Here is a 26,903-nt window from a genome sequence, read left to right on the forward strand (position 1 = left end):
GAACAGTACGAAAAAACAAGCCAGAGCTCCCACCTCAGCTGTTGAATACATGGAATAGGCCTATCAATTCCTTTAAGTTTGTGTTCACCGCCGACATGTCCCTAGTGTCCTACGTAACAAAGAAAGAGAAAAATGTGGTACTCATGAGTACGCTGCATAGGGATGGGAGAATCCGTGGCCAGGAACATCAAAAACATCATGAGGAGGATTCAGGAGGAGGATGCTGGTGCTCAAATACTGGAAGTAAGTGTGAGTGATGTTGCATGTGTGTGTGTCTGACTCACCTGCCTTGGCCTGCTGTAACTATATATGTGAGTGAGATGTTAGTAAAATTCCTGAACTAAGTGTTTTCATCATCCTAGATTACAGCCGGTAGCAACAAGAAGAAGCGCTGCGATGTGTGTGGACCCAAGAAGGACAGGAAGACAGTACATGCATCAAGTGCAAGAAATACATTTGCAACACACACGCAGTAAAACTCTGTCCCTCATGTGGTGTGTAGACTGGCCTTAATTTGTGTTCAATGGGGCTCAGTTGTCATTTCCGTAAAATACTGTATGTAAAATGTGTCCTTCCAATTTGTTCAGTTCAAAGCAATAAACATCAATAGTGATGAAAACCTTGTTTAATATATATTTGTTCGAGATAAACATGATTTATTCTACCCATATCTTGATTATAATTGATTTTTTAAATACATTTTATTTTACAAAAACGAATAGCGCTTTTATTGATAAATGTGATCTAGCAGGGGTAAATGGCAAATATGAACCATGTATGCTGTCTATTTTTCTTGTAAATTGATATAAGTCAACATCTAAGTATTAAGCATTTTTACATAAATGATGGTCGTATTGTTTTAAAAACCCAATAATGTTGTGGGCCCATCAGACCCGCGAACATTGGTGAATAACAAAAACATGAAGACCAAACAAGGGTTAACTAAATGTGAATAACATTATAATATGTCTGTGTCAGTCCACGACCATGGTTGTTGTCATGCATACATCTGTACTATTGTGTAACTAGTAGAAGAGGTATCATATAACTTTATACTGTTCTGTGATAAAAGGAATACATGTATGATGTAACTGAAGGTTACAGGTTTTTGGACAACAGGACGTTTCTATGTTCTGTTTCCCCCCCCCCCACTGTCACATGTTAATCAGCTTAGGATCGTCAGCTGCCTTCATTAATTCAGAGAGAATCACTGGAAATCTCACATGCCGTTGTTAAGTTTAATTAAATGCATTGGGTCCATTTACAATATATATTCAAATATATATTCAATGTGTTACGATATAAATGACAATTTTAGTCTTAGTCTTAGTCACCAGTGGTTTCTAGTTTCTGTGACCAGTGGTTTACTGCTGTAAGAGAGGAGAGGTTAAGAAGTTGCCAGGAGAGATGTTGAATATAATGCAGTTCCGTTACAGCAGATGCACTTCAATTAAATACTAATGTAGCCAGCGTTGGAATCTGTATTGTCATTGTGAATGAATCATGGGGGAAGTCAGGCTCTCACACAATGCATTCTCAGAGGAAGTCTCATACACAAGCCTGACACAAACATCTTTCAATCCTTGCCTTTCTGAAATATGCCAGAAGACAAGTTTTCAGGGCCGGTTGCCTGCTTCCTCGAGTTTATTTTCCTGTGGTAATGCTTTCCATATGAAGTATTGAAGTATTTGAATTCTGTTGTTGGGGATCATTTGCATTAGCTACCTACATTTACATTTACATTTAAGTCATTTAGCAGACGCTCTTATCCAGAGCGACTTACAAATTGGTGCATTCACCTTATGACATCCAGTGGAACAGCCACTTTACAATAGTGCATCTAAATATTTTAAGGGGGGTGAGAAGGATTACTTTATCCTATCCTAAGTATTCCTTAAAGAGGTGGGGTTTCAGGTGTCTCCGGAAGGTGGTGATTGACTCCGCTGTCCTGGCGTCGTGAGGGAGTTTGTTCCACCATTGGGGAGCCAGAGCAGCGAACAGTTTTGACTGGGCTGAGCGGGAACTGTACTTCCTCAGTGGTAGGGAGGCGAGCAGGCCAGAGGTGGATGAACGCAGTGCCCTTATTTGGGTGTAGGGCCTGATCAGAGCCTGGAGGTACTGAGGTGCCGTTCCCCTCACAGCTCCGTAGGCAAGCACCATGGTCTTGTAGCGGATGCGAGCTTCAACTGGAAGCCAGTGGAGAGAGCGGAGGAGCGGGGTGACGTGAGAGAACATGGGAAGGTTGAACACTAGACGGGCTGCGGCGTTCTGGATGAGTTGTAGGGGTTTAATGGCACAGGCAGGGAGCCCAGCCAACAGCGAGTTGCAGTAATCCAGACGGGAGATGACAAGTGCCTGGATTAGGACCTGCGCCGCTTCCTGTGTGAGGCAGGGTCGTACTCTGCAGATGTTGTAGAGCATGAACCTACAGGAACGGGCCACCGCCTTGATGTTAGTTGAGAACGACAGGGTGTTGTCCAGGATCACGCCAAGGTTCTTAGCGCTCTGGGAGGAGGACACAATCGAGTTGTCAACCGTGATGGCGAGATCATGGAACGGGCAGTCCTTCCCCGGGAGGAAGAGCAGCTCCGTCTTGCCGAAGTTCAGCTTGAGGTGGTGATCCGTCATCCACACCGATATGTCTGCCAGACATGCAGAGATGCGATTCGCCACCTGGTCATCAGAAGGGGGAAAGGAGAAGATTAATTGTGTGTCGTCTGCATAGCAATGATAGGAGAGACCATGTGAGGTTATGACAGAGCCAAGTGACTTGGTGTATAGCGAGAATAGGAGAGGGCCTAGAACAGAGCCCTGGGGGACACCAGTGGTGAGAGCGCGTGGTGAGGAGACAGATTCTCGCCACGCCACCTGGTAGGAGCGACCTGTCAGGTAGGACGCAATCCAAGCGTGGGCCGCGCCGGAGATGCCCAACTCGGAGAGGGTGGAGAGGAGGATCTGATGGTTCACAGTATCGAAGGCAGCCGATAGGTCTAGAAGGATGAGAGCAGAGGAGAGAGAGTTAGCTTTAACGGTGCGGAGCACCTCCGTGATACAGAGAAGAGCAGTCTCAGTTGAATGACTAGTCTTGAAACCTGACTGATTTGGATCAAGAAGGTCATTCTGAGAGAGATACCTGAAATCCCTCCCTGCATTCTCCCAAGGAGATCAAGGTATATAATAAGGGGTTGGGGCTGCGCAGTACTCACGTAAATTATAAAACCATTCCCCCTGGTGGAACAGCATGGAGAATACTGTATGTGTCTGTGCGGGTGACGATAATATACTCTATGAATGGATAAAGAATCATAATTCAAGACTACTCCAATGTTCCCTAGTACCTCAAAGTTAAGCAACCCAGGACACCCAAAAGTATGCTGCCTATTGTTTGGCTATAGAACAATGTTAAATGGAATCCGTGCAGTATTTCTCATTTTAGAACTGTATATTTAAGTCATTAGCCTATGTAGCCTAATGTAGGCTACACTTGTGTGGTATAAATCTGATCAATATTTAGCAAGGACTATTATTCATTGTTTGGTACAGATTTGATACTTTAGATAAAAAGCTTAAAGCAATGTGCAGAGAGTATTAGTGACTACACTTGGCTTCGTCGTGAAGGCGGCTGTCTGACAGGCAACACAAGTTGCTGGTGGAACCCAGCTCAGCCGGTCAGACCTGCCTGGCCTTCATTCCTCGCTGAATGAAAGGCTTGTATGAACCTACCCCAAAACACTATATATAAAGAGCCGCGGCTCACCAAAGCCACACAGACACAGCATAGGCATGGACTGCTCAGATGAAACCGCAGCTCACGGTGAGATAACCTTTGAAAACGTATGCCTAGTATTTAGCTTACTATAGTAGGCCTACGAATGAACTTTGTCAGTTCAGGCGACAAGAAAAGTATTTCAAACTGCTGTAAAATATGAAGTAGGCTACTGTTTCTGTTGGTGTGACGTGGGCAGACAGCGATGGTTGCAGACACTGCTCTTTATGCCAGTTTTGGACTGTGCGTGGTCACCTGAAGAAGTGATGACTCGTAGTTTTGGTCTCTCTGGTGGAGTGGTTCTTAACAGTTCAACAGTTCTTTGCCAAAATTGTGAAATGTTTAGGACCACTTGATCAGGCGGACAAATACTTCCAAGGCAATACATGGAGTAGCCTGCACTGCTTTGAAGATCTTGAATCATTGAGTAGTTTAGGCTGATATGCTATAGTAAAGTGATGAGATTCTTAATTCAATTGTGTGGATTAGACTCATTTCATGTCATGTCTTTAGCATAGTCTAATATAAAAGTTCGAGACAATATTTGAAATCTGAAAGCAGTTGGTTACATTCATTGTTTTATTTTTTACAAGATTGACCTACGTGTTTACACTAATGTTCACCCTAACCTTGTTTGATTTGTAAGCATTTCTCGCTCTCTATATCTCTCTCCCCCACCCCTGCTCTCTCTCCGTCTCCTCTCTCTCTCTATCTCTCTCTCGTGTGCCACCTTGTGTTATAATGTCAATATAGCCTCGTGGTGTCCGACTGTTCCTGAAGTCCAAACAGCGCATTGGGCATGGTCGCTGTCCGAGGTGCTGCAGGGCCAATTGGATTCCAGACAGTTGTACTTTTTTTTCCCCCCGGTGGATAAATATATTTTTTTGTTTCAGAAGGAGAGTACAATGAATGTTGTTTTGTTTTCAATAACTGTTTTTCATTTATTGATGGACAAATATAAGAGAATAAAATCTTACACCGCTAGGAATAATGATGATGATCTTGATAGTTCTAAGGGAATAACATTTGCTTTGTTGTATTGACGTATGAATAATTGATTAAAGAGCCATCCACAGATTATTCTCTCCAGTCTCCATCCCAGACGCCGCTTTATTTCCTCTGATCTCAGCAGTGTGCCAACAACATTACGGTTATTTGCTAAACGGTTCTCATGATGCCCCGTGCACTGCGAAGGTTTGCAAGTTGGGTAAGATATTGAGCAGTATAATGAGATGCCCATAGCGATTTTCCTACATGCGCAAAGGCAGCAGATGTAGGGGTAGTAGTTCCACGGGATGCGATCCGGAAGTTCATCAGCGGTCGGGGTGACCCGAACCTCCTCCAGGTGGGAACTGAGTTTCGGTCGGACATGGTAAATCATCTTTACTACAGAGAACAGGCCAATTATCGGTCTCCTGGAAATCCAGTGAATCCGTTCAAAAAAGAATGAGCTGTGGTTGTTTCCGTGCGTAATAGTGTGTGTTTGAGTGAGTGTCTGTTTGTTGTGGGTAGGCAAGGGACATAACTGGGCCTTAGAAGGGGTCACATATAGAGGTTATTATGGGTATCCCCACAACACTAATAAGCCAACCATCATTTAAGCCACATTGATATCCCTCAGGTTAATCTTGCTTTTAAAGATGTTTTTTTATTTAAATGGCCCAAATCTAAATAAATAAAGGTTGAATAATATAGCCTACCCAATTCCTACATTTTGATTAAACCCATGATCACACAGCATTGTGTATCGAATTGTATTCTGCTCTCGCATAATGATGAAATGAAATATAATTTAAAATCAGACTTGAAAACATTCACACCCACCAAACTTTCTAAGTGCTTTAAAGAAATGACATTTTGAAAGGGTGCAGGGTACCAATGAGTTCTTCTTCCGAAGAGGAGAGGCGAAAAGGATGAGAGGACCAATATGCGGCGTGGTAAGTGTCCATGGTTCTTTTAATACGTAAATGTACACATGAACAACTGAATACAAAAAACAAGAAACGTGAAAACCCAAACCAGTCCTATCTGGAGACAGGAACAATCACCCACAAACACACAGTGAAACCCAGGCTACCGAAGTATGATTCTCAATCAGAGACAACTAATGACACCTGCCTCTGATTGAGAACCATACTAGACCGAAACATAGAAATCCCAAATCATAGAAAATCAAACATAGACTGCCCACCCAACTCACGCCCTGACCATACTAAATAAATACAAAACAAAGGAAATAAAGGTCAGAACGTGACACGGTCTGTGTACAGCAGATAATATTTGTATTAAAAGAACATCCCTGTTCAGATTTCAAAGCACACTAAATAGATATTATCTACTTTATTCAAATTGCAACTCAAACAGCTCTGTATTTGAAAATGCTTTGAAAATAAGACATTAATATGTCTTTAAAAGTCCCAATTTTATCTGGAACTGGAAGGCAGCTAAGCCATCTATTAGCCTCGTAATTAATAGCCCAAACTCCACTAAGCCATCTATTAGCCTCGTAATTAATAGCCCAAACTCCACTAAGCCATCTATTAGCCTCGTAATTAATAGCCCAAACTCCACTAAGCCATCTATTAGCCTCGTAATTAATAGCCCAAACTCCACTAAGCCATCTATTAGCCTCGTAATGAATAGCCCAAACTCCACTAAGCCATCAATTAGCCTCGTAATTAATAGCCCAAACTCCACTAAGCCATCTATTAGCCTCGTAATTAATAGCCCAAACTCCACTAAGCCATCTATTAGCCTCGTAATTAATAGCCCAAACTCCACTAAGCCATCTATTAGCCTCGTAATTAATAGCCCAAACTCCACTAAGCCATCTATTAGCCTCGTAATTAATAGCCCAAACTCCACTAAGCTACACACAGACGTAAGCGCAAGAGCTGACTACGTACAGTGCACTGACAAATACAGGGTTTTCTCTACAAAATAGTAATAAAAAAAAACAAAAAAAACAAGACGATCCAACTAAGTTAAATGGGTCATGGCACAAGTTCCACCAAAGATCTCAACCCGGGTCATTGGGAAGCTATTGGATTCCGCTGTTCTCTAGTGCGTGTTTGCTTTGATAAATACATGTTGGAGCCTCCAGCAAGTCGGCAGGAAGCGCAGCAAGGATGAATTACACAACTGGGTGAGTGAGTGAGCGAGCGAGAGAGCAGGAGAGAGGGGGGGGTGCGGGGGACTGCAAAAGGTGATCCTCCTTAGGCGCATGTGATTGCGTTCCGAGACCTGCGAGCTGAAAGACCAGGCGTGAGGAGTTAAAAAACAAATACTCTACCTGTGGATATAAAGGTTTGGATTACGGATGGATTGTATCTGTTTATTGTCTTGCTGGACTGCTGGCCATGCACAGGAGATTTTTGCGCACACGCCGCAATTGTTGGGCATTGAGTGGAGCGGTCATGGAGAGACAGTAAGCTCTCTCCGAGTCATTGTTGGATGTCCGGAATACCTTTTGGATTGAAACCATGCAATTGTTTGGGATCTATGAAAATATATCCTGAAATGGAAACGAATATACAAATATAGATGTCAATTCGGTAACCCACGGCGTGGAATATTACGCACATTTCCCTCATGGCTTTATCAAACTCCTCGGGCTCATCTGGAGCTGACAAGCCCAACCCCAGTCTCATAGATCTGGGTACATTCTTCGTCGACTCCGATATCATATTTGGATTTACCAGTCATCTTCTGAGGAGAAAAGCAAAGGTGAGTGAGTGCACGCTACACTAAATAGCTGAAACATAGACTGCTCAAACATAAAATGTAGCCTAATCCACTCGCCCAACTACCTTGAAAAATATAACGTTAATAAGTAAGTAAGTTGATACACAAAGTGACCAGTAAAGCCACAGACCTGGATTTCCAGTACATTTCAGGACCATGAACAGCTCCCTTGAGTGTCAGCTGCGCCTTATCTACGTTGCCAACTTCGTAGCGTGATCACTGACTTGGATTTCTCTTCCTTAAAATAATTTTAAAAAGTTTGAATCAAGTATAGAGTAGCAGGGTGGATGGGGCTTTGTGGTCCCGAAGATTCAATGATTTAATAGACAATAAGGCTACTGTAATCTCTGCTCTCATTCGCTGTTAAAGGCGCCGAGCAGTTATAACCAAAAATGAACACTCGTAATCAGTACAAGCCACGCAAGGGTCAGTAAAGGCCACAATGACAGACTTGATTTCCCTATCACTGACCAACATTTAATTTGATGATATGATAGAATGATTCCTTTCTAAATGCAATGAGAGTCACACAAAACTGAAGTGGGGAAGAAATGGAATAGCCTATCCTGATTCCTGATTCCTGATTCCTGATTCCTGATTCCTGATTCCTGATTCCTGATTCCTGAGACTGTGTAACTATCAATAATATTAGGCTACCTATTTTTTGAATTGTGACTCCGGCTCATTTGTCTATTGTGTCTGTGGTCTGATAACCATGGCCGTAGCTTCAGATAAAAACATAATTTTCTTATCTATGATAAATTATTCAGAGAATTTTGTATTTGCCTTTTGTGGTGAATAGCTTATGTTATGCTGCATGTGTAATTACAAAATAAACGTTTGGCAGTATTAAATTGGCCTCATTCTGTTAACCCCATAAGGACGCCTATAATTTGCAACCAGTTGCGCTGCCAAGCGTAAAGCCACTCAACCCAGTCGACGACACAGACAGACAGACAGACAGACAGACAGACAGACAGACAGACAGACAGACAGACAGACAGACAGACAGACAGACAGACAGACAGACAGACAGACAGACAGACAGACAGACAGACAGACAGACAGACAGACAGACAGACAGACAGACAGACAGACAGACAGACAGACAGACAGACAGACAGACAGACAGACAGACAGACAGACAGACAGACAGACAGACAGACAGACAGACAGACAGACAGACAGACAGACAGACAGACAGACAGACAGACAGACAGACAGACAGACAGACAGACAGACAGACAGACAGACAGACAGACAGACAGACAGACAGACAGACAGACAGACAGAAGTCTGCAATTGGGTCATGTGAGGGTAGAAAGGATTCTCACAACGAAGTACGAGGCTTACATCATCAACATCAAATATTTAAAGTGTGTTAATTAAATATTTAACTTGTACCCCTTATTTTGCGAAAACCACCCTGCAGTCTTTCCATTTACCAGAGGATGGCGCCAAAGTAGCAAGAACGGGACGCATTGGCTTTAAAGCTAAGTAGGCTCTGTACTGCACCCATTATCTTGTCAGTGAAGCAATGTCTGCAACTGTGTCTGCTCGCGTGACTGACAACAAGAATGGATAAAACCATTGATTACAATAATCTAAAATAAAAATCACTATATTTCAAATAATATTACGAAATTAAGCTATATGAATAACTTAGTCATTTTACTAGGGTAATGCATTGATAATAGAAGCTAATACAATGGCCAATTTCAGCTTTATAAATAGCTAGCCTAATAACCTATAAACCTAATACAACTCACACGTTGAATTACCCTGTCTGATCCATGCACCTACGGTTATGATTTTAAGTGATTTACTATTGCGGTGTCCAATCATGCGCCAAAAAAGTTTTTCAAACGTTTCCCCCACCCATTTAAAAGAGTGTGTGCCAAAACTTCTCTCGGATTGTCCCGTCATAGCACGGATCAGGACACAACCATGGTTAGCCTACAATATGTTTACTCGCTGGCAGATTTAGAAGTGACACTTCAATTTACAACTACGACTACTCTTCATTGTACAAATTATTCTAAATAATTGAGTGTATGTGAGAACCACGTCTACTAGGGATACCCAGACCCGGGAGAATGAACTCATTTTGGGGAAATGCAACACATGGACTGGACCCCGACAACCGCATGTTTACTGTAAGTGTTATATGCATAAAGCTAAAATGACCAGTTCCGATTTTCAATAGAACCTGTCGCAGCAGCGCAACCCTTTTGTCTTGGCATCCATTTAGCCTGCCTCTTCAAATTGGTAGTGCTCATGTCTACCTATGACATCCATGCAGGTTGTCAGTCAACCAACAACTCCAGACAAGTAGACTTCCACACCTGGGCTTGTGCGTCTCGCCAGCGTATTGTCCTACCTGTGAATTTATTTTAACCGAGTTGCTTTTCTCTAATGGCGAAGGTGGAAGGTTGTCCTAGCGGAGAGTCACCGTTCCCTGTTGATCCGAGTCCCAGGAAACTACTTCACTTGGCAAAGGACGCGCGGTGCAGCAGCCGGCCACCCCCGGAGGGCGCAGGGTCCGTGACCGTCTCAGAGTCGGAGAGAAGGGATGGAAAAGGAAGCTTTTGCCAACAATGTCAAATGAATGTGACAGAGCTGAAGAGGCAAGCGCTGGCCTTGACAGACCCAAGTTCACTAAAGGTTTGTGAAGCAATTTTTTTACCCTAATATGAGTCTCAAGTGCTGATTGCCTTTTAAGTACCAATAATGCAAAATAATAATTTTCATAAACGTTACACCAAGGTTACATAGTTGATAATGTTGTTGGTTGATTTTTGGATAATATTGCAATGACATGGTAATAACCTCCTTCTCCCACTCACTTGAAATGATTCCAGTGAGGTTGGCTCTTTCATTATGAGGCAGGTAGTAATGGGAGATGTGTTGGTTAACTTCATGCTCTGCTGGTGTAACAGGGACAGGCTGCCTGGGTTCCATACAGCAGGTCATAGAGGGGCACACAGATGGCATGCTAAGAATCATTATTTTTGCCATCCTCCTCCCAGTGTAGCTAGCAGTGAAGGCATACAGTGTGATTCTGACTAAGTCAGGATCATGACCCGTTCCCCAGCTTTGCTCTGTGGCCCTCATCACTGACGGGCACCTCAAATCAAATCAAACTTTATTTTCCACATGCGCCAAATACAACAGGTGTAGACTTTACTGTAAAATGCTGAATACAACAAGGGTTGACTTTACTGTAAAATGCTGAATACAACAAGGGTTCACTTTACTGTAAAATGCTGAATACAACAAGGGTTGACTTTACTGTAAAATGCTGAATACAACAAGGGTTGACTTTACTGTAAAATGCTGAATACAACAAGGGTTCACTTTACTGTAAAATGCTTACTTACAAGCCCTTAAACCAACAGTGCAGTTCAAGAAGAAAATATTTACCAAGTAGACTAAAATAAAAAGTCATAATAAAAAGTAACACAATAAGAATAACGAGGCTATATACAGGCGGCACCGGTACCGAGTCAGTGTGCAGGGGTACAGGCCAGTTGCTAATAGGTTTGAGCCCACTGCCCACGTGCTTATGCCATAGTCTAGACTCTATTATGATGGGTACACAAAGGCAGGGTGAGACATGGCTGTGAAACTCCTTGTGAGCTCTGTATTCCCAGCATGTAGTAGCTGTGGCTATAACTCCCCATACAAACACACCTTATTATAGAGCTGCGGTTGTCCTCTGGCTGGGTGCAGAGGTAATACATATCAAGTCCTTCTCCTCTGTGAATACTGGAGTCATGAGAAGCTGTAGGGTAATGACACTGATTATAATGTCCCAGTCTTCCTGTGAAGTATTTTATTTCGCTGCTCACAGCCACACGCTGTTTATGGATGTGAAAACTCAGCGTCTGAGACTGAAAGGTCTCTGGAAGTGGCCCATTGTCTTGCTAAACAATGCTTATGTCTTTATTTTGCTGTCGGGGAGAGTAGGGGGGGAGGAGGGAATAAGCAAGCTGCTAGTGGCGGAGTCTGAGGAGGAAGTCAAATCCCAGTTGACCTTCGCAATGCATTGAAAGTGTTCCTGTATGGCTCGCCCCACAATTCCCACCGCTGTTAAATTTAGGCCCTTTTTGTTGATGTCACTGCTGCGTAAATTTGCCCCAGGGTTTGTACTTCTTTGTTGTCGTGTTGGAGGGACTGTCTCATGCTTAGCTTGGATTACAAGCCCACCAGCCTCCTCTGAACCCCCTCAGCACCTCATTTCTTATGGGAAAAGGGAGATGAGATAAACGATTGGGGAAAACTTTTGGGAGGAATTTAACTTTATCACTCAAGTGTTCATCTGTATGTGGTCGAGTTCCTCTGTGGGGGTGGTCTAAATCATATCAGATCCGGGTAACCCCCCCCCCCCAGCAGATGTACACTATCCCACCTGCCAGTCCTTCTCCATGAGAACTGAACCCTCCCCTCTCGGTTACCTGTGTGGTCCTCTCCAGGTGTGGAGCGGTTGAAGGGTGGGATGGGGGCTGCCCCTTCCTTCTCCCATTATGCACATGTTGATGGCTAAATTGGGCCCTAATTCTAAGGTGGTAAACAGCCAAGGCAGGGTGCTCTTATAGTGCTCCCCTCATAGTATCGATTTCTCCATCTGCGAGAGAAAGGGTTCCATTGTCCCATTGGGCCTGTGCTGCCCACCTGGATGGTCTAGCTGGATGTGGTCGTAGATGGATGGCTTTCACAGATTTTCTTGGGTGGAAGAGGGCCATGTGATGTGTGGTGGAAAGATGACTCTTGTGGGATGTTTGAGCTCCTGGCATCAGAGCTACAGAGTTCTGCTGTACCTGTCATAGTGGATGGGGGCCATCTGAGTTTACCCTGGGAAAGTGAGAGTGGGAGCTGTTTATGTGAGGGTTTCCCTCTATCCTCCTGCCGTCCCATTTTTTTGTGATGAGGAAGTCAGCCTGCCTCCCCAAACAACCCTTCCTCCAGTTCCAGAAGACTTATTGTTTGAGTACAGTATCAGTAGCAGCCAGCAGATACATTCAAGGAAGACCATTTGGGTTGAAAGAGTGTACTATGCTGAAGCCTGGGTTTACTGGGAAATGTACAGACAGTGACATGCCTCAGAGGTGGCTTTCGTGTTATCCTGTTTGTCCTTCAAAGAACCCTCTCAGATCAGTCTAATGTTGTTAGGAACTTGAAGAACTCCTGTTCTTCCTAGTGTCTCTATGCTCTGGGCCACTGGCTCAGTGTCAACCTGAAGGAGCTCAGAGTAGCAGCAGCCAGCATACACTACAGCTGGGCTGGGAGGGAGACGGTCGCTGCATTGCTGTGAGGTGTTGTCGAGGGAAACGCAGGGTCAGCATTAGAACAATGAATGTGACACATTATTTTCTTTATGGTCTGCTGCAGCCTGAACAGCCAGTGGCAGCAATTAGTCTTTTTCCACGCTCTCTGCCATTAAGTGCCTGTCTCGTTCACAGAGGAGCAGTTCCTGTGTCCCCCACATCTTTTGTTTTCATATTTATAGCTGGCATGTGCTTTGTCTGACATCACCCATACCACTTCACCTCACTTAATGCTCTACAGTAAAATACAGTGACTTGGACACACATTAACCAGCCATTGTTAGACAGCAGCACATTGAAAGAAGCCCTGGTAGAATGGGTTTAGCTTAAAGGACAGATACCGAAGAGGCAGATTAAATGGAGACACAGGTTCTGCAGACTTGATTTTCTCCCTTATTCAAAGGCGTTCACCCGGTTAATGTACAGTATTTGATTAATATAACTAAAAACCAACAAACAATTTGAATAGTAAACATCAGACATTCCGGATGGCTGCAGCAGAAATCACACACTGTATTTCAGGTGGCTGGACATGAAGGCAAGGTGAGGTATAATCGGGGGAAAGATGATCACGTGAAGGCTAACCTCGAGTTCAAAGCACTAATTACCCCTCAACCGTAATCAGAGGATCTGTCAACATTCAACATGCCTATAGAAAGACCAGACCTGTACACCTGGCTCAGATCCACCTGCATTTAATGAACAATACGCCCTTCATCCACCCCTTCCGATGGTTTCTGCCCAGAAAGGGTTAGTCAATATTTTGGCCAAGCCGTTTGATGAATTGGGAGGAGGACGTTTTTTTTTGTCTGCACTGTCAGCTGTCTCATGAAAAGGTGATGGTCTGTTGGGTTTCTACAGGCCCTAAAGCCTGGCGGTATTGTGACCCACAAGGGCTTTAATTCCTCAGCCATGGCCAGGCAGCAGCTTCTAAAGCCACTGGTCCTATTCTAGACAGGCTGACAGTTACTTGATATGGTGGTTGAAATAAGTATCCTCCCTCCCTATCTCTGTCAATCACCCAATCATTGAAAGTAAAGAAAGGGCTCAGTGAAAGAAAAGCAGCCAGGCTATTGTTTGTTAGGTACAGTACACAAGCTGGTATATCGTCACTCTGCTTTCAAAGCATGTATCCTTGAAGCTCCTTGTAAAGCAAAGTTTATAGTTCACGAAATGCACTGTACAAAGAAAACATTTCCCTTACAAACTTTCTTTCGTGTTTTCCTTTAGGTGAGTTTGTATTCTCATTGCGTTTGATGTAAGAGCATTGTAAGTTATAATATATATATATATATATATATTCAATATATTCATAGGTTGGAATGTTTTTTTAGATTCCTGTCACTTACATTGTGTATGTCTTAGTCTTTGTGTGTATGTCTTAGTCTTTGTGTGTATGTCTTAGTCTTTGTGTGTATGTCTTTGTTCATAGTACAGTCAGAGCCAGGTCCAGGGCCAGTGTGAGGTTATGCAGAGTTGTTGTGATGGCTGGAAGAGATAAGTAGATATTGTGTTAGTACTAAACCAAGGGGTACAGGTCAGTGAAACAAGCACCATAACCAACACCCCCACATAGCTACTTTTTTACTAACACCTAGGAATATGAATACAGTGTGGACTTCATCAACTGCAATTAAGTGGACTTCATGATACACAGAATGACTAACAGAGAAAGCCTTGCAGGGGTTTATGGGCTTGAAGACTTGGATTAATCCAAGCAGTTGGAGGTAGAGGTCAGTGGAGAGCTGGCCTTATTGGTGTTTGCAGTCTGACTGAACAGGCCTGCTATTTCCTCACAAGCTGATAATGAATCATTCTATTGATGTGTTAGAGTGGACGATGAACAGGTACTCCTAGTTAGTTGACTATGTATTTAGAGTGTGTGTGTGTGTGTGTGTGTGTGTGTGTGTGTGTGTGTGTGTGTGTGTGTGTGTGTGTGTGTGTGTGTGCGTGTGTGCGTGCGTGCGTGCGTGCGTGCGTGCGTGCGTGCGTGCGTGCGTGCGTGTGTGTGTGTGTGTGGGCATGTGCCTGTCTGTCTGTCCAGGCTAGGTACACTTTCCTAAATCCCACTATGGGCTTATGTAAGTGGTTGGTAGAGGATATTTCAAGAAAGTTTTTGGTTGCCATGAACAACAACCCATCTGGACCATTTCAGTATGTATGCATCACCACCTTTGTAGCCCTGGGTGACGTTTCAGAGCTTACACAATCACCGTGTTAATTTCTCATCTGCCTATTCAGAGTTGAGTTGACAGGGTAAGTGCCAGGGATCACCAGGCATCCAAATCAAGAGATTTAAGTTTCTGAAGAGGTATCATTAGTGTCCAAACTTTAGGGGACACATTTCTACTGAACTTTGCATAAATTAATGTGTTTATGTATGTGTGGGTACATGTGAGGGAGAGAGAGATAGGGAGAGAGAGAGCGAGAGAGAGTGAAAGAGAGATGGAGAGGTCAGACTGAGTGAACCTGTCCACCTGGCTAGCTGCTGTTTCTCAGGCTTGCCTGGGGGCATTATCTCTACCTTTGTTGATTGACCTCTGACCCGTCTGTCAGCTCACCCAGCCTCTGCTGTGGGATAGGGTGGGATAGGGTTTCAGGTAGCCGGGCTGGGCTGAAACAGGTGTACGCTGCCAGGTCCACCGCAGGGGGGTTGTGGACAAGACTGATGAGGACAGGGGAAGGAAGGGGTTGTGGGAGGATTGTGGGAAGTCATAAAACCTAAGGTAGATACAGAATATGACCACATTGACGAAAAAAAGTAGGATCATACATTATTTTGTTTACTAGTAATCATATGAGCTATGGATGGTTTGGTTGTAATTGGTTGGGCGGGGATGGGGGTAGAAGTGAAGGGGTGAGGTCCCACCCTACAGAACCTGCTGAGAGAGAGCCTTGCCTGGGGAGAGGAGTGCACTGTGAGGTGGGCTGCCTCCTTCTCTATGTCCTTTCTGGTGAGGCCAGCTAGGCTGTGCTGCTGTGCTTTATGGCATGTGCGCAGTATTAAACTGCAGAGCAATAATCTGATGTCAACCAGCAGAGATAACACAGGCATCAATCACAGCCAAGCCCTGCGGTATCTTCGTGGCTCAGTCAACAGTACAGAGTTGGAGCAGAGGACAATCTCATCACACTCTGATTCTGCACTCAGTGACTCTTTTGTTCTCCTTTTGATTTGCTATTTTCATTACCTGGTCACCTCATTAATACATCATTCCCAGACTGTGCCATTTGATTGTTTCTTCTGCTGGATGATTGTCTGCACATATGACCACATTTGTGGTGTCTAAGAGACAAGTGTCTGTAAACAGGACAACGTGTGGCTGAGAGAAAGCAATAATGTGTTGGTCTCCCCCCCCCCCAACCTACACCCCGTGCCCCTCCGGATTCTATTCCAGTCTGGCAACAACAAGAGGAAACGGCCGTCCACTTCAGGGCGGGGCCACAGGAAACAGCTTTCGAGGGGGACTTTGGTTGGTTGGCCTGTTTGGCATACCTAGGCTTATACATACAGCATGGAGGCTGATGCTCATCACTGGTCATCAGGGCAGGGTAGAGGAATCTGTTTAGGTACTGGAATAGCTGCCATTCCTCCCCTCTCGGCAGCACTCCTCACTGTGCTGAGATAGTCTACAGCAGACGGACTCTGGACAAGATTAGACAAGCTACAAACACAGACGTGCTCCGCTCTGACCATCTGGCTCTATTGCTGTCATGTTTTGTCATTTATTATCTTGTCTTGTCCCTGTGCTTCCCATTCTATTCGTTTCCCTCTGCTGGTCTTATTAGGTTCTTTCCCTCTTTCTATCCCTCTCTCTCCCCCTCCCTCTCTCACTCTCTCGCTCTCTCTTCTCTCTATCGTTCCGTTCCTGCTCCCAGCTGTTCCTATTCCCCTAATCAATCATTTAGTCTTCCCACACCTGTTCCCGATCCTTTCCCCTGATTAGAGTCCCTATTTCTTCCTTTGTGTTCCGTTCCTGTCCTGTCGGTTCCTTGTCTAGAATTCACCGTGCTGTGTTTGTGTATCGCCCTGTCGTGTCGTGTTTTCCTCAGATGCTGCGTGGTGAGCAGGTGTCTGAGTCTGTCTGGTTCAAGTGCCTTCCCGAGGCAACCTGCTGTTCACCTGCTGTTCAAGATCGAGTCTCCAGTTTGTCCTCGTCATTTCGAGTGAAAGTTGTGTTTTTTGTTTGTATTTACTTTACTGGATTAAAGACTCTGTTTTCGCCAAGTCGCTTTTGGGTCCTCTTTCAACCGCATGACTGAAGGAACCGACCAAGGAATGGACCCAGCGACTTCAGACGCTCGTTACACTGCCGTCGAGATCCAAGGAGCCATGCTCGGCAGACACGAGCAGGAATTGTCTGCTGCTCGCCATGCCGTGGAGAACCTGGCCGCTCAGGTTTCCGACCTCTCTGGACAGTTCCAGAGTCTACGTCTCGTGCCACCTGTTACTTCCTGGCCTGCCGAGCCTCCAGAACCTAGGGTTAATAACCCACCTTGCTACTCCGGGCAGCCCACTGAGTGCCGCTCCTTTCTCACGCAGTGTGAGATTGTGTTCTCTCTCCAACCCAACACATACTCTAGAGAGAGAGCTCGGGTTGCTTACGTCATTTCACTCCTTACTGGCCGGGCTCGAGAATGGGGCACAGCTATCTGGGAGGCAAGGGCTGATTGCTCTAACAAGTTCCAGAACTTTAAAGAGGAGATGATTCGGGTTTTTGACCGTTCAGTTTTTGGTGGGGAGGCTTCTAGGGCCCTGGCTTCCTTATGCCAAGGTGAACGGTCCATAACGGATTATTCTATTGAGTTTCGCACTCTTGCTGCCTCTAGTGAGTGGAACGAGCCGGCGCTGCTCGCTCGTTTTCTGGAGGGACTCCATGCAGTGGTTAAGGATGAGATTCTCTCCCGGGAGGTTCCTTCAGATGTGGACTCTTTGATTGCTCTCGCCATCCGCATAGAACGACGGGTAGATCTTCGTCACCGGGCTCGTGGAAGAGAGCTCGCATCAACGGTGTTTCCCTGCTCCGCATCGCAACCATCTCCCTCCTCTGGCTCAGAGTCTGAGCCCATGCAGCTGGGAGGGATTCGCATCTCGACTAAGGAGAGGGAACGGAGGATCACCAACCGCCTGTGCCTCTATTGCGGAGTTGCTGGACATTTTGTTAATTCATGTCCAGTAAAAGCCAGAGCTCATCTGTAAGCGGAGGGCTACAGGTGAGCGCAACTACTCAAGTCTCTCCATCAAGATCCTGTACTACTTTGTCGGTCCATCTACGCTGGACCGGTTCGGGTGCTACATGTAGTGCCTTGATAGACTCTGGGGCTGAGGGTTGTTTCATGGACGAAGCATGGGTTCGGAAACATGACATTCCTTTCAGAGAGTTAGAGAAGCCTACGCCCATGTTCGCCTTAGATGGTAGTCATCTTCCCAGTATCAGATTTGAGACACTACCTTTAACCCTCACAGTATCTGGTAACCACAGTGAGACTATTTCTTTTTGATTTTTCGCTCACCGTTTACACCTGTTGTTTTGGGTCATCCCTGGCTAGTATGTCATAATCCTTCTATTAATTGGTCTAGTAATTCTATCCTATCCTGGAACGTTTCTTGTCATGTGAAGTGTTTAATGTCTGCCATCCCTCCCGTTTCTTCTGTCCCTACTTCTCAGGAGGAACCTGGCGATTTGACAGGAGTGCCGGAGGAATATCATGATCTGCGCACGGTCTTCAGTCGGTCCCGAGCCAACTCCCTTCCTCCTCACCGGTCGTATGATTGTAGTATTGATCTCCTTCCGGGGACCACTCCTCCTCGGGGTAGACTATACTCTCTGTCGGCTCCCGAACGTAAGGCTCTCGAGGATTATTTGTCTGTGTCTCTTGACGCCGGTACCATAGTGCCTTCTTCCTCTCCGGCCGGGGCGGGGTTCTTTTTTGTTAAGAAGAAGGACGGTACTCTGCGCCCCTGCGTGGATTATCGAGGGCTGAATGACATAACGGTTAAGAATCGTTATCCGCTTCCCCTTATGTCATCAGCCTTCGAGATTCTGCAGGGAGCCAGGTGCTTTACTAAGTTGGACCTTCGTAACGCTTACCATCTCGTGCGCATCAGAGAGGGGGACGAGTGGAAAACGGCGTTTAACACCGTTAGGGCATTTTGAGTACCGGGTTCTGCCGTTTGGTCTCGCCAATGCGCCAGCTGTTTTTCAGGCATTAGTTAATGATGTTCTGAGAGACATGCTGAACATCTTTGTTTTTGTCTATCTTGACGATATCCTGATTTTTTCTCCGTCACTCGAGATTCATGTTCAGCACGTTCGACGTGTTCTACAGCGCCTTTTAGAGAATTGTCTCTACGTAAAGTCTGAGAAGTGCTCTTTTCATGTCTCCTCCGTTACTTTTCTCGGTTCCGTTATTTCCGCTGAAGGTATTCAGATGGATTCCGCTAAGGTCCAAGCTGTCAGTGATTGGCCCGTTCCAAGGTCACGTGTCGAGTTGCAGCGCTTTTTTAGGTTTCGCTAATTTCTATCGGCGTTTCATTCGTAATTTCGGTCAAGTTGCTGCCCCTCTCACAGCTCTTACTTCTGTCAAGAGGTGTTTTAAGTGGTCCGGTTCCGCCCAGGGAGCTTTTGATCTTCTAAAAGAACGTTTTACGTCCGCTCCTATCCTCGTTACTCCTGACGTCACTAGACAATTCATTGTCGAGGTTGACGCTTCAGAGGTAGGCGTGGGAGCCATTCTATCCCAGCGCTTCCAGTCTGACGATAAGGTTCATCCTTGCGCTTATTTTTCTCATCGCCTGTCGCCATCTGAGCGCAACTATGATGTGGGTAACCGTGAACTGCTCGCCATCCGCTTAGCCCTAGGCGAATGGCGACAGTGGTTGGAGGGGCGACCGTTCCTTTTGTCGTTTGGACAGACCATAAGAACCTTGAGTACATCCGTTCTGCCAAACGACTTAATGCCCGTCAAGCTCGTTGGGCGTTGTTTTTCGCTCGTTTCGAGTTTGTGATTTCTTACCGTCCGGGTAGCAAGAACACCAAGCCTGATGCCTTATCCCGTCTGTTTAGTTCTTCTGTGGCTTCTACTGATCCCGAGGGGATTCTTCCTTATGGGCGTGTTGTCGGGTTAACAGTCTGGGGAATTGAAAGACAGGTTAAGCAAGCACTCACGCACACTGCGGCCGCCGCGCGCTTGTCCTAGTAACCTCCTTTTCGTTCCTGTTTCCACTCGTCTGGCTGTTCTTCAGTGGGCTCACTCTGCCAAGTTAGCTGGTCATCCCGGTGTTCGAGGCACTCTTGCGTCTATTCGCCAGCGCTTTTGGTGGCCGACTCAGGAGCGTGACACGCGCCGTTTCGTGGCTGCTTGTTCGGACTGCGCGCAGACTAAGTCGGGTAACTCTCCTCCTGCCGGTCGTCCTCAGACCGCTCCCCATTCCTTCTCGACCATGGTCTCACATCGCCCTAGACTTCATTACCGGTCTGCCTTTGTCTGCGGGGAAGACTGTGATTCTTACGGTTGTCGATAGGTTCTCTAAGGCGGCACATTTCATTCCCTCGCTAAACTTCCTTCCGCTAAGGAGACGGCACAAATCATTATCGAGAATGTATTCAGAATTCATGGCCTCCCGTTAGACGCCGTTTCAGACAGAGGCCCGCAATTCACGTCACAGTTTTGGAGGGAGTTCTGTCGTTTGATTGGTGCGTCCGTCAGTCTCTCTTCCGGGTTTCATCCCCAGTCTAACGGTCAAGCAGAGAGGGCCAATCAGACGATTGGTCGCATACTACGCAGCCTTTCTTTCAGAAACCCTGCGTCTTGGGCAGAACAGCTCCCTGGGCAGAATACGCTCACAATTCGCTTCCTTCGTCTGCTACCGGGTTATCTCCGTTTCAGAGTAGTCTGGGTTACCAGCCTCCTCTGTTCTCATCCCAGCTTGCCGAGTCCAGCGTTCCCTCCGCTCAAGCGTTTGTCCAACGTTGTGAGCGCACCTGGAAGAGGGTGAGGTCTGCACTTTGCCGTTACAGGGCACAGACTGTGAGAGCCGCCAATAAACGCAGGATTAAGAGTCCAAGGTATTGTTGCGGCCAGAGAGTGTGGCTTTCCACTCGCAACCTTCCTCTTACGACAGCTTCTCGTAAGTTGACTCCGCGGTTCATTGGTCCGTTCCGTGTCTCCCAGGTCGTCAATCCTGTCGCTGTGCGACTGCTTCTTCCGCGACATCTTCGTCGCGTCCATCCTGTCTTCCATGTCTCCTGTGTTAAGCCCTTTCTTCGCACCCCCGTTCGTCTTCCCCTCCCCTCCCGTCCTTGTCGAGAGCGCACCTATTTACAAGGTACATAAGATCATGGACATGCGTTCTCGGGGACGGGTCACCAATACTTAGTGGATTGGGAGGGTTACGGTCCTGAGGAGAGGAGTTGGGTTCCGTCTCGGGACGTGCTGGACCGTTCACTCATTGATGATTTCCTCCGTTGCCGCCAGGATTCCTCTCGAGTGCGCCAGGAGGCGCCGGTGAGTGGGGGTACTGTCATGTTTTGTCATTTATTATCTTGTCTTGTCCCTGTGCTTCCCATTCTATTCGTTTCCCTCTGCTGGTCTTATTAGGTTCTTTCCCTCTTTCTATCCCTCTCTCTCCCCTCCCTCTCTCACTCTCTCGCTCTCTCTTCTCTCTATCGTTCCGTTCCTGCTCCCAGCTGTTCCTATTCCCCTAATCAATCATTTAGTCTTCCCACACCTGTTCCCGATCCTTTCCCTGATTAGAGTCCCTATTTCTTCCTTTGTGTTCCGTTCCTGTCCTGTCGGTTCCTTGTCTAGAATTCACCGTGCTGTGTTTGTGTATCGCCCTGTCGTGTCGTGTTTTCCTCAGATGCTGCGTGGTGAGCAGGTGTCTGAGTCTGTCTGGTTCAAGTGCCTTCCCGAGGCAACCTGCTGTTCACCTGCTGTTCAAGATCGAGTCTCCAGTTTGTCCTCGTCATTTCGAGTGAAAGTTGTGTTTTTTGTTTGTATTTACTTTACTGGATTAAAGACTCTGTTTTCGCCAAGTCGCTTTTGGGTCCTCTTTCAACCGCATGACAATTGCTGCTGGCTGGCACTGGATGCAAAAGGGGCAGTCCAGATGTTCTCCCATTTACCTGGTGAAGGGGAGAGCAGCTTAGTGCTGGGGGTTTAACTTCATAATTCTAGTCTTTAATGGTAGTGAAAGCTTTGAATTGTTGTCATACCTACCGTGAAACAAACAAGCTCCACCTGTGCTCTCCCATAATCATTCAACATGATGACCTTCAAACGATTCAGAGCGCTCAAGCCTTTGAAAGTATATGGTAAAATTAGACAATTCTTAGTACAAAACTGAAAACAGATCATCAAAAAGGATGTTTTTTCTAAACTTTAGGCACATTTTCAATAGACTGAGTACAACACACAAAATCACACAGTAACTTTTTCACCAGTGTTTTATCTAGAAATACTTCATATAAGGTAATTTGCCTTTCACAATGCATTACTCACAATACTTTTCATGATTCTCTTTGAAATTTATTTAAATACATTTTACCATCACATTATCTAACTGCGCTTAATGGTTAATTACTTGGCGTACAATGACAGGTTTTGAATGAAAAACTGACTGCGTTACAAGTGTGACCGGTTTGGAGTTTTGTACTAAGAGTAAAAAAAAACTGTAACATGAAGGAGACCAGCAATGACAAACATTCCCCCTGTTGTTGTCTCTTTGAGAAGAGAGAATGTTCAGTTTATGAAGTAGTCCCATTTCGGAATGTGACACAATGTGACACAAATATGACAGGCTGCATGACATCAGCAGCCTGGTGGTCCAAAATAGCATAACTAGTGTATTTTAACACCAATAAACCCATTCCCTTAAAAATGAATTTAGTATACGGCAATCAAGCAAACCAGGCAACTTAAAGCAACTTTCTTAACAATGTTTTGGTTTGTTTCTAGCTTGTTTAGTTAACTGGCTAGCCAGTTCAAATAATAACCATATCATATAGCTGGCAACGTCTTTAAGCAATTTGTATTCATTATTACAGGAAAATAAACTCACAACAAGATCATGATTTACAAGTTAATGGCAAGCTAATTACAGAAAACGGCTTGCTGTTGTGAGTGTGACGGATTAAAAGCAACGCATTCTACAGGGGAATTTTAGAACTTGGACACTGTCTCGTTGACCTAACTTTATATCCTGATTTTACTTTGGTTCAGGTCATGCTGTTCTTCACATTACTGTCTTTGGTAAACACACAATCTATCAAATATAATCTAAGTTTATTTGTCACTTGCACAGGATACAGAATGTGTAAACAGTACAGTGAATTGGTTAGTTGCAAAGTGGAGTCTTTTGTTTAGACATGTAGCTAGCTAAACAATGAACTCATAACATTGCTACCCTGCATGAATCTACAGGCAGCTAAAGCTAACCAACTAGGTTCAGTATTAGCTAGCTAGCTAACATTAGGCTATGAATAGCAATACAAATGGCTCTGAGATACGAATAATATTACTACAAAAATCATACACGTAACTGTAGCTAGCGAGCTAGTCAGCCAGCTAAAGTTAGCTAGCTAGCCAATAGTATGCCTTAACTTACAATGAAAATTACTTTCTGACAGAATTAGAAATGTATCATATCTGAAAATGTAGCTAATGAGACACTCTTACCCATATACATGAATGAATGCTTTTCCCTCTCTTTCACAGATGCCATGGTTGCCCTTAGTTTGAAGATGTAATCCAGAGACAGGTGATCTATATAACAGCCTTTGTGTATTCTCTTTTCGACGCCCTCCGCATAAACAAACGCCTGAATTTCCTCCATCTCCTGAGCGATCATACTTTGCTTCCACCGGGAATTCCACTGATTTCAAAACCTGGTCCTCCAGAAAGTGGAGAGTGGAGAGCATTAGCAACATTATCACAGTTCGTCCTGATATCTTTATAAAAAGCTGCATTAGAAAGGATTACCTACACATACTGAGCAGTTTATGTTATAAACAGAAGCATACTACATGGCAGATCAATCCGAACTCATCTCTCGGCATATCCAGCCCATTCATTATCTCAGCCTAACATGGCTAGCGGGAATGTCCCTGTCTTTTCTGTGGCTAAGCCAACTTGGCTCGTAATTTAACATTTTTATTCATAATTACAGATGGCATGCAAGTTTGTTATTGATGCACATAAAAGTTCATATGTTCCAGAATTTTTTTGATAATGTTTTGTTGTTGTTTACGTTCAAATGCCTCTTCTGTGAAGTAGTGATGCTCGACATATGCCTAGTCTCCTGAAATGAGTCACAAATCAGCATGACTAGCTCATGAGGAAGAAGTATGTGTGTGTGCTCCTGACAGCCAGTGTGTTTGTGTTTGTGTGTGGACATAGATTGTCGTGTACTGTCAGGCTGCCCTGATGCATCATAATGAACTGAGATGTACCATAGCCTGGTTGTCAGGAGCACATCTCTGGAATTGATTCAGAGTATCGGAGAAAACATAATTGTTCAGATATATTTCCAGTGTGATTATCAGAGAAGTGGGCTGAGTTTGAAGTATTCTTCCCCTGGCTCCATAAAGCGCAATAAATTGGTAGAAGACAAAATCACCAGCCTTAGAGCAATGTGCAGAAAGAGAACGCCAGCGCTGTGTATCCTTGCCAAGATGGATCTGCATTCGGCAAACTCTAAATCCAGCATCTCGGGGCATGGCAGGTGAGCCTCCCCTCCTCAGAACAAACAGATTGGATCACTATGGGCATTGTGACTAATCTAGACTTGACATTGTCATGTTTGCTTTCCCCCCTCAGTCTCAACTGGACATCTGTTTATGGAAAGCTGCTTTGTCTCTGGCTCACCTGCCAATACAAGACACTCCTGTTTGACAGTGTTTACCAATTGTGAGTGCACGTGACTGTGTGTGTGTGCCTGTGTGCGTGTGTGTGTGTGTGATGGGGGTTGAGCAGCAGTGTTAGTTTGTCTCGAACTGCCTCTTTGGTATACGCTGGCATATTCTGTATTGTTGGGAGTTTACCCTGATATACGGTGCTCCGTAAATATCTACTCTGTGTGAAAATGCCAGTCAAAGTTCATGTTACTGCTCATTTCATGGTTGAGCATCCCGCTCTTTAAGCAGAGATGAGTGTGGATGTGTGTGTACAAGTGTCACGCTCGTTGAAATGAGTGGACCAAGATGCAGCGTGGTATTTTTCCATCCTTTTATTTAGAAGAGAAACTTAAAGCACAAAAACAATAAAGCGAATAAATGAAACGTGCCGCTACATGCAGTGCAGAAAGCAACTACACACAAACATAGTCAAGATCCCACAAAACACAATGGGAAAATGGCTACCTAAATATGATCCCCAATCAGAGACAACGATAAACAGCTGCCTCTGATTGGGAACCAAATCAGGCCACCATAGAAATACAATTCCCCTAGATAACCCACCCTAAATCACACCCCGACCCAACCAACATAAAGAATAAACAGCTCTCTATGGTCAGGGTGTGACAACAAGAAAGAAAAAGATAGCTAGAGAGAGAGAGAGAGAGAGAGAGAGAGAGAGACATTGGATGAATTTGTGCTGAGAATACTCTTAAATATCACTACAAGAGCAACAAGGACAATCCTAATTGTTTAGTTGTCAATACTTCTCATTGAAATACAGTCTCTAGGCCATTTGGCTGGTTGAACATAGAAAACCAACTACTATCAGTCTATGCTTGAATTTGTATTATTATTAAACCTTTATTTAACCAGGAAGGGCTCATTGAGATTTAAAATATCTTTTTCAAGAGCGTCCTAGCCAAGATAGGCTGACTTAAATGTAAATGTAATAGGCAGCACCAAGTCATTACAAAAATTACAGACAAACCTCATAAAAAACTACAAGTAATCTAGTAAAAGCCATAGAATATAATAAAATCAAAAACAGCAAATTAAAACAGAATCAGTCTCAATATCATTCATCAGTGATTTTAAAAATACCAATCGGGACAAGTTCTTCCAGTTTAAAAGTATTTTGTAAAGCGTTCCAAGACAATGGCGCAGAGTACATAAAAGCCCTTTTACCAAATTCAGTTGGGACATTTGGAACAGTTAGCAGGATAAAGTCCAGCGAACGAAGACAGTACCCACCACATTTCTGAACAATAATAATGCCCAAATAAAAAGGTAGTAAACCCAAAATGGCTTTGTAAATAAAAGTATACCAGTGACTGAGCCTATGAGTGACGAGAGAAGGCCAGCCAACCCTGGTATACAAAGTGCAGTGGTGCGTAAGGGTTTTGCAGTTTAAAATAAATCTCAAAGTGCCATGGTAAAGGGTGTCAATTGGTCTCAAACACTGAGCGGAAGCATTCATAAATAAAATATCCCCATAGTCTAGTAAAGGCATAAATGTAGCTGATACTAGCCTCCTTCTGGCTTCAAAAGAAAAACAGGCCTTATTCCTAAAATAAAATCCCAATTTCTGCTTCAATTATTTTTGTAAGTTGTTGAATATGCAATTTAAAAGTGAGGCCGTCATCAATTAAAGTTCCAAGATATTTACAGTGCCTTGCGAAAGTATTCGGCCCCCTTGAACTTTGCGACCTTTTGCCACATTTCAGGCTTCAAACATAAAGATATACAACTGTATTTTTTTGTGAAGAATCAACAACAAGTGGGACACAATCATGAAGTGGAACGACATTTATTGGATATTTCAAACTTTTTTTAACAAATCAAAAACTGAAAAATTGGGCGTGCAAAATTATTCAGCCCCTTTACTTTCAGTGCAGCAAACTCTCTCCAGAAGTTCAGTGAGGATCTCTGAATGATCCAATGTTGACCTAAATGACTAATGATGATAAATACAATCCACCTGTGTGTAATCAAGTCTCCGTATAAATGCACCTGCACTGTGATAGTCTCAGAGGTCCGTTAAAAGCGCAGAGAGCATCATGAAGAACAAGGAACACACCAGGCAGGTCCGAGATACAGTTGTGAAGAAGTTTAAAGCCGGATTTGGATACAAAAAGATTTCCCAAGCTTTAAACATCCCAAGGAGCA

At 44.6% G+C, this 26,903-nt stretch overlaps 1 protein-coding gene and 1 long non-coding RNA gene across 2 annotated transcripts in view; both read left to right on the forward strand.

Annotated features, from left to right (window-relative positions):
- Positions 1-3,724: 3,724 nt before the first annotated feature.
- Positions 3,725-4,843, forward strand: LOC124045276. Its single transcript, XR_006840818.1, has 2 exons — positions 3,725-3,814; positions 4,520-4,843. It is a non-coding gene; the product is annotated as an uncharacterized LOC124045276 (long non-coding RNA).
- A 4,612-nt stretch (positions 4,844-9,455) lies between these two features.
- LOC124046489 (kinesin-like protein KIF26A) overlaps positions 9,456-26,903 on the forward strand; it is a 108,635-nt gene continuing 91,187 nt past the window's right edge. Inside the window, exons 1-2 of the mRNA XM_046366908.1 lie at positions 9,456-9,666; positions 9,935-10,174. Coding sequence (XP_046222864.1) covers positions 9,607-9,666; positions 9,935-10,174 — 300 coding nt within the window. The 5' untranslated portion in view covers positions 9,456-9,606. The remainder of the gene's footprint in view (positions 9,667-9,934; positions 10,175-26,903) is intronic.

Source organism: Oncorhynchus gorbuscha, linkage group LG10 (genome assembly GCF_021184085.1).
Source record: "Oncorhynchus gorbuscha isolate QuinsamMale2020 ecotype Even-year linkage group LG10, OgorEven_v1.0, whole genome shotgun sequence".
NCBI classification, from domain to species: domain Eukaryota; kingdom Metazoa; phylum Chordata; class Actinopteri; order Salmoniformes; family Salmonidae; genus Oncorhynchus; species Oncorhynchus gorbuscha.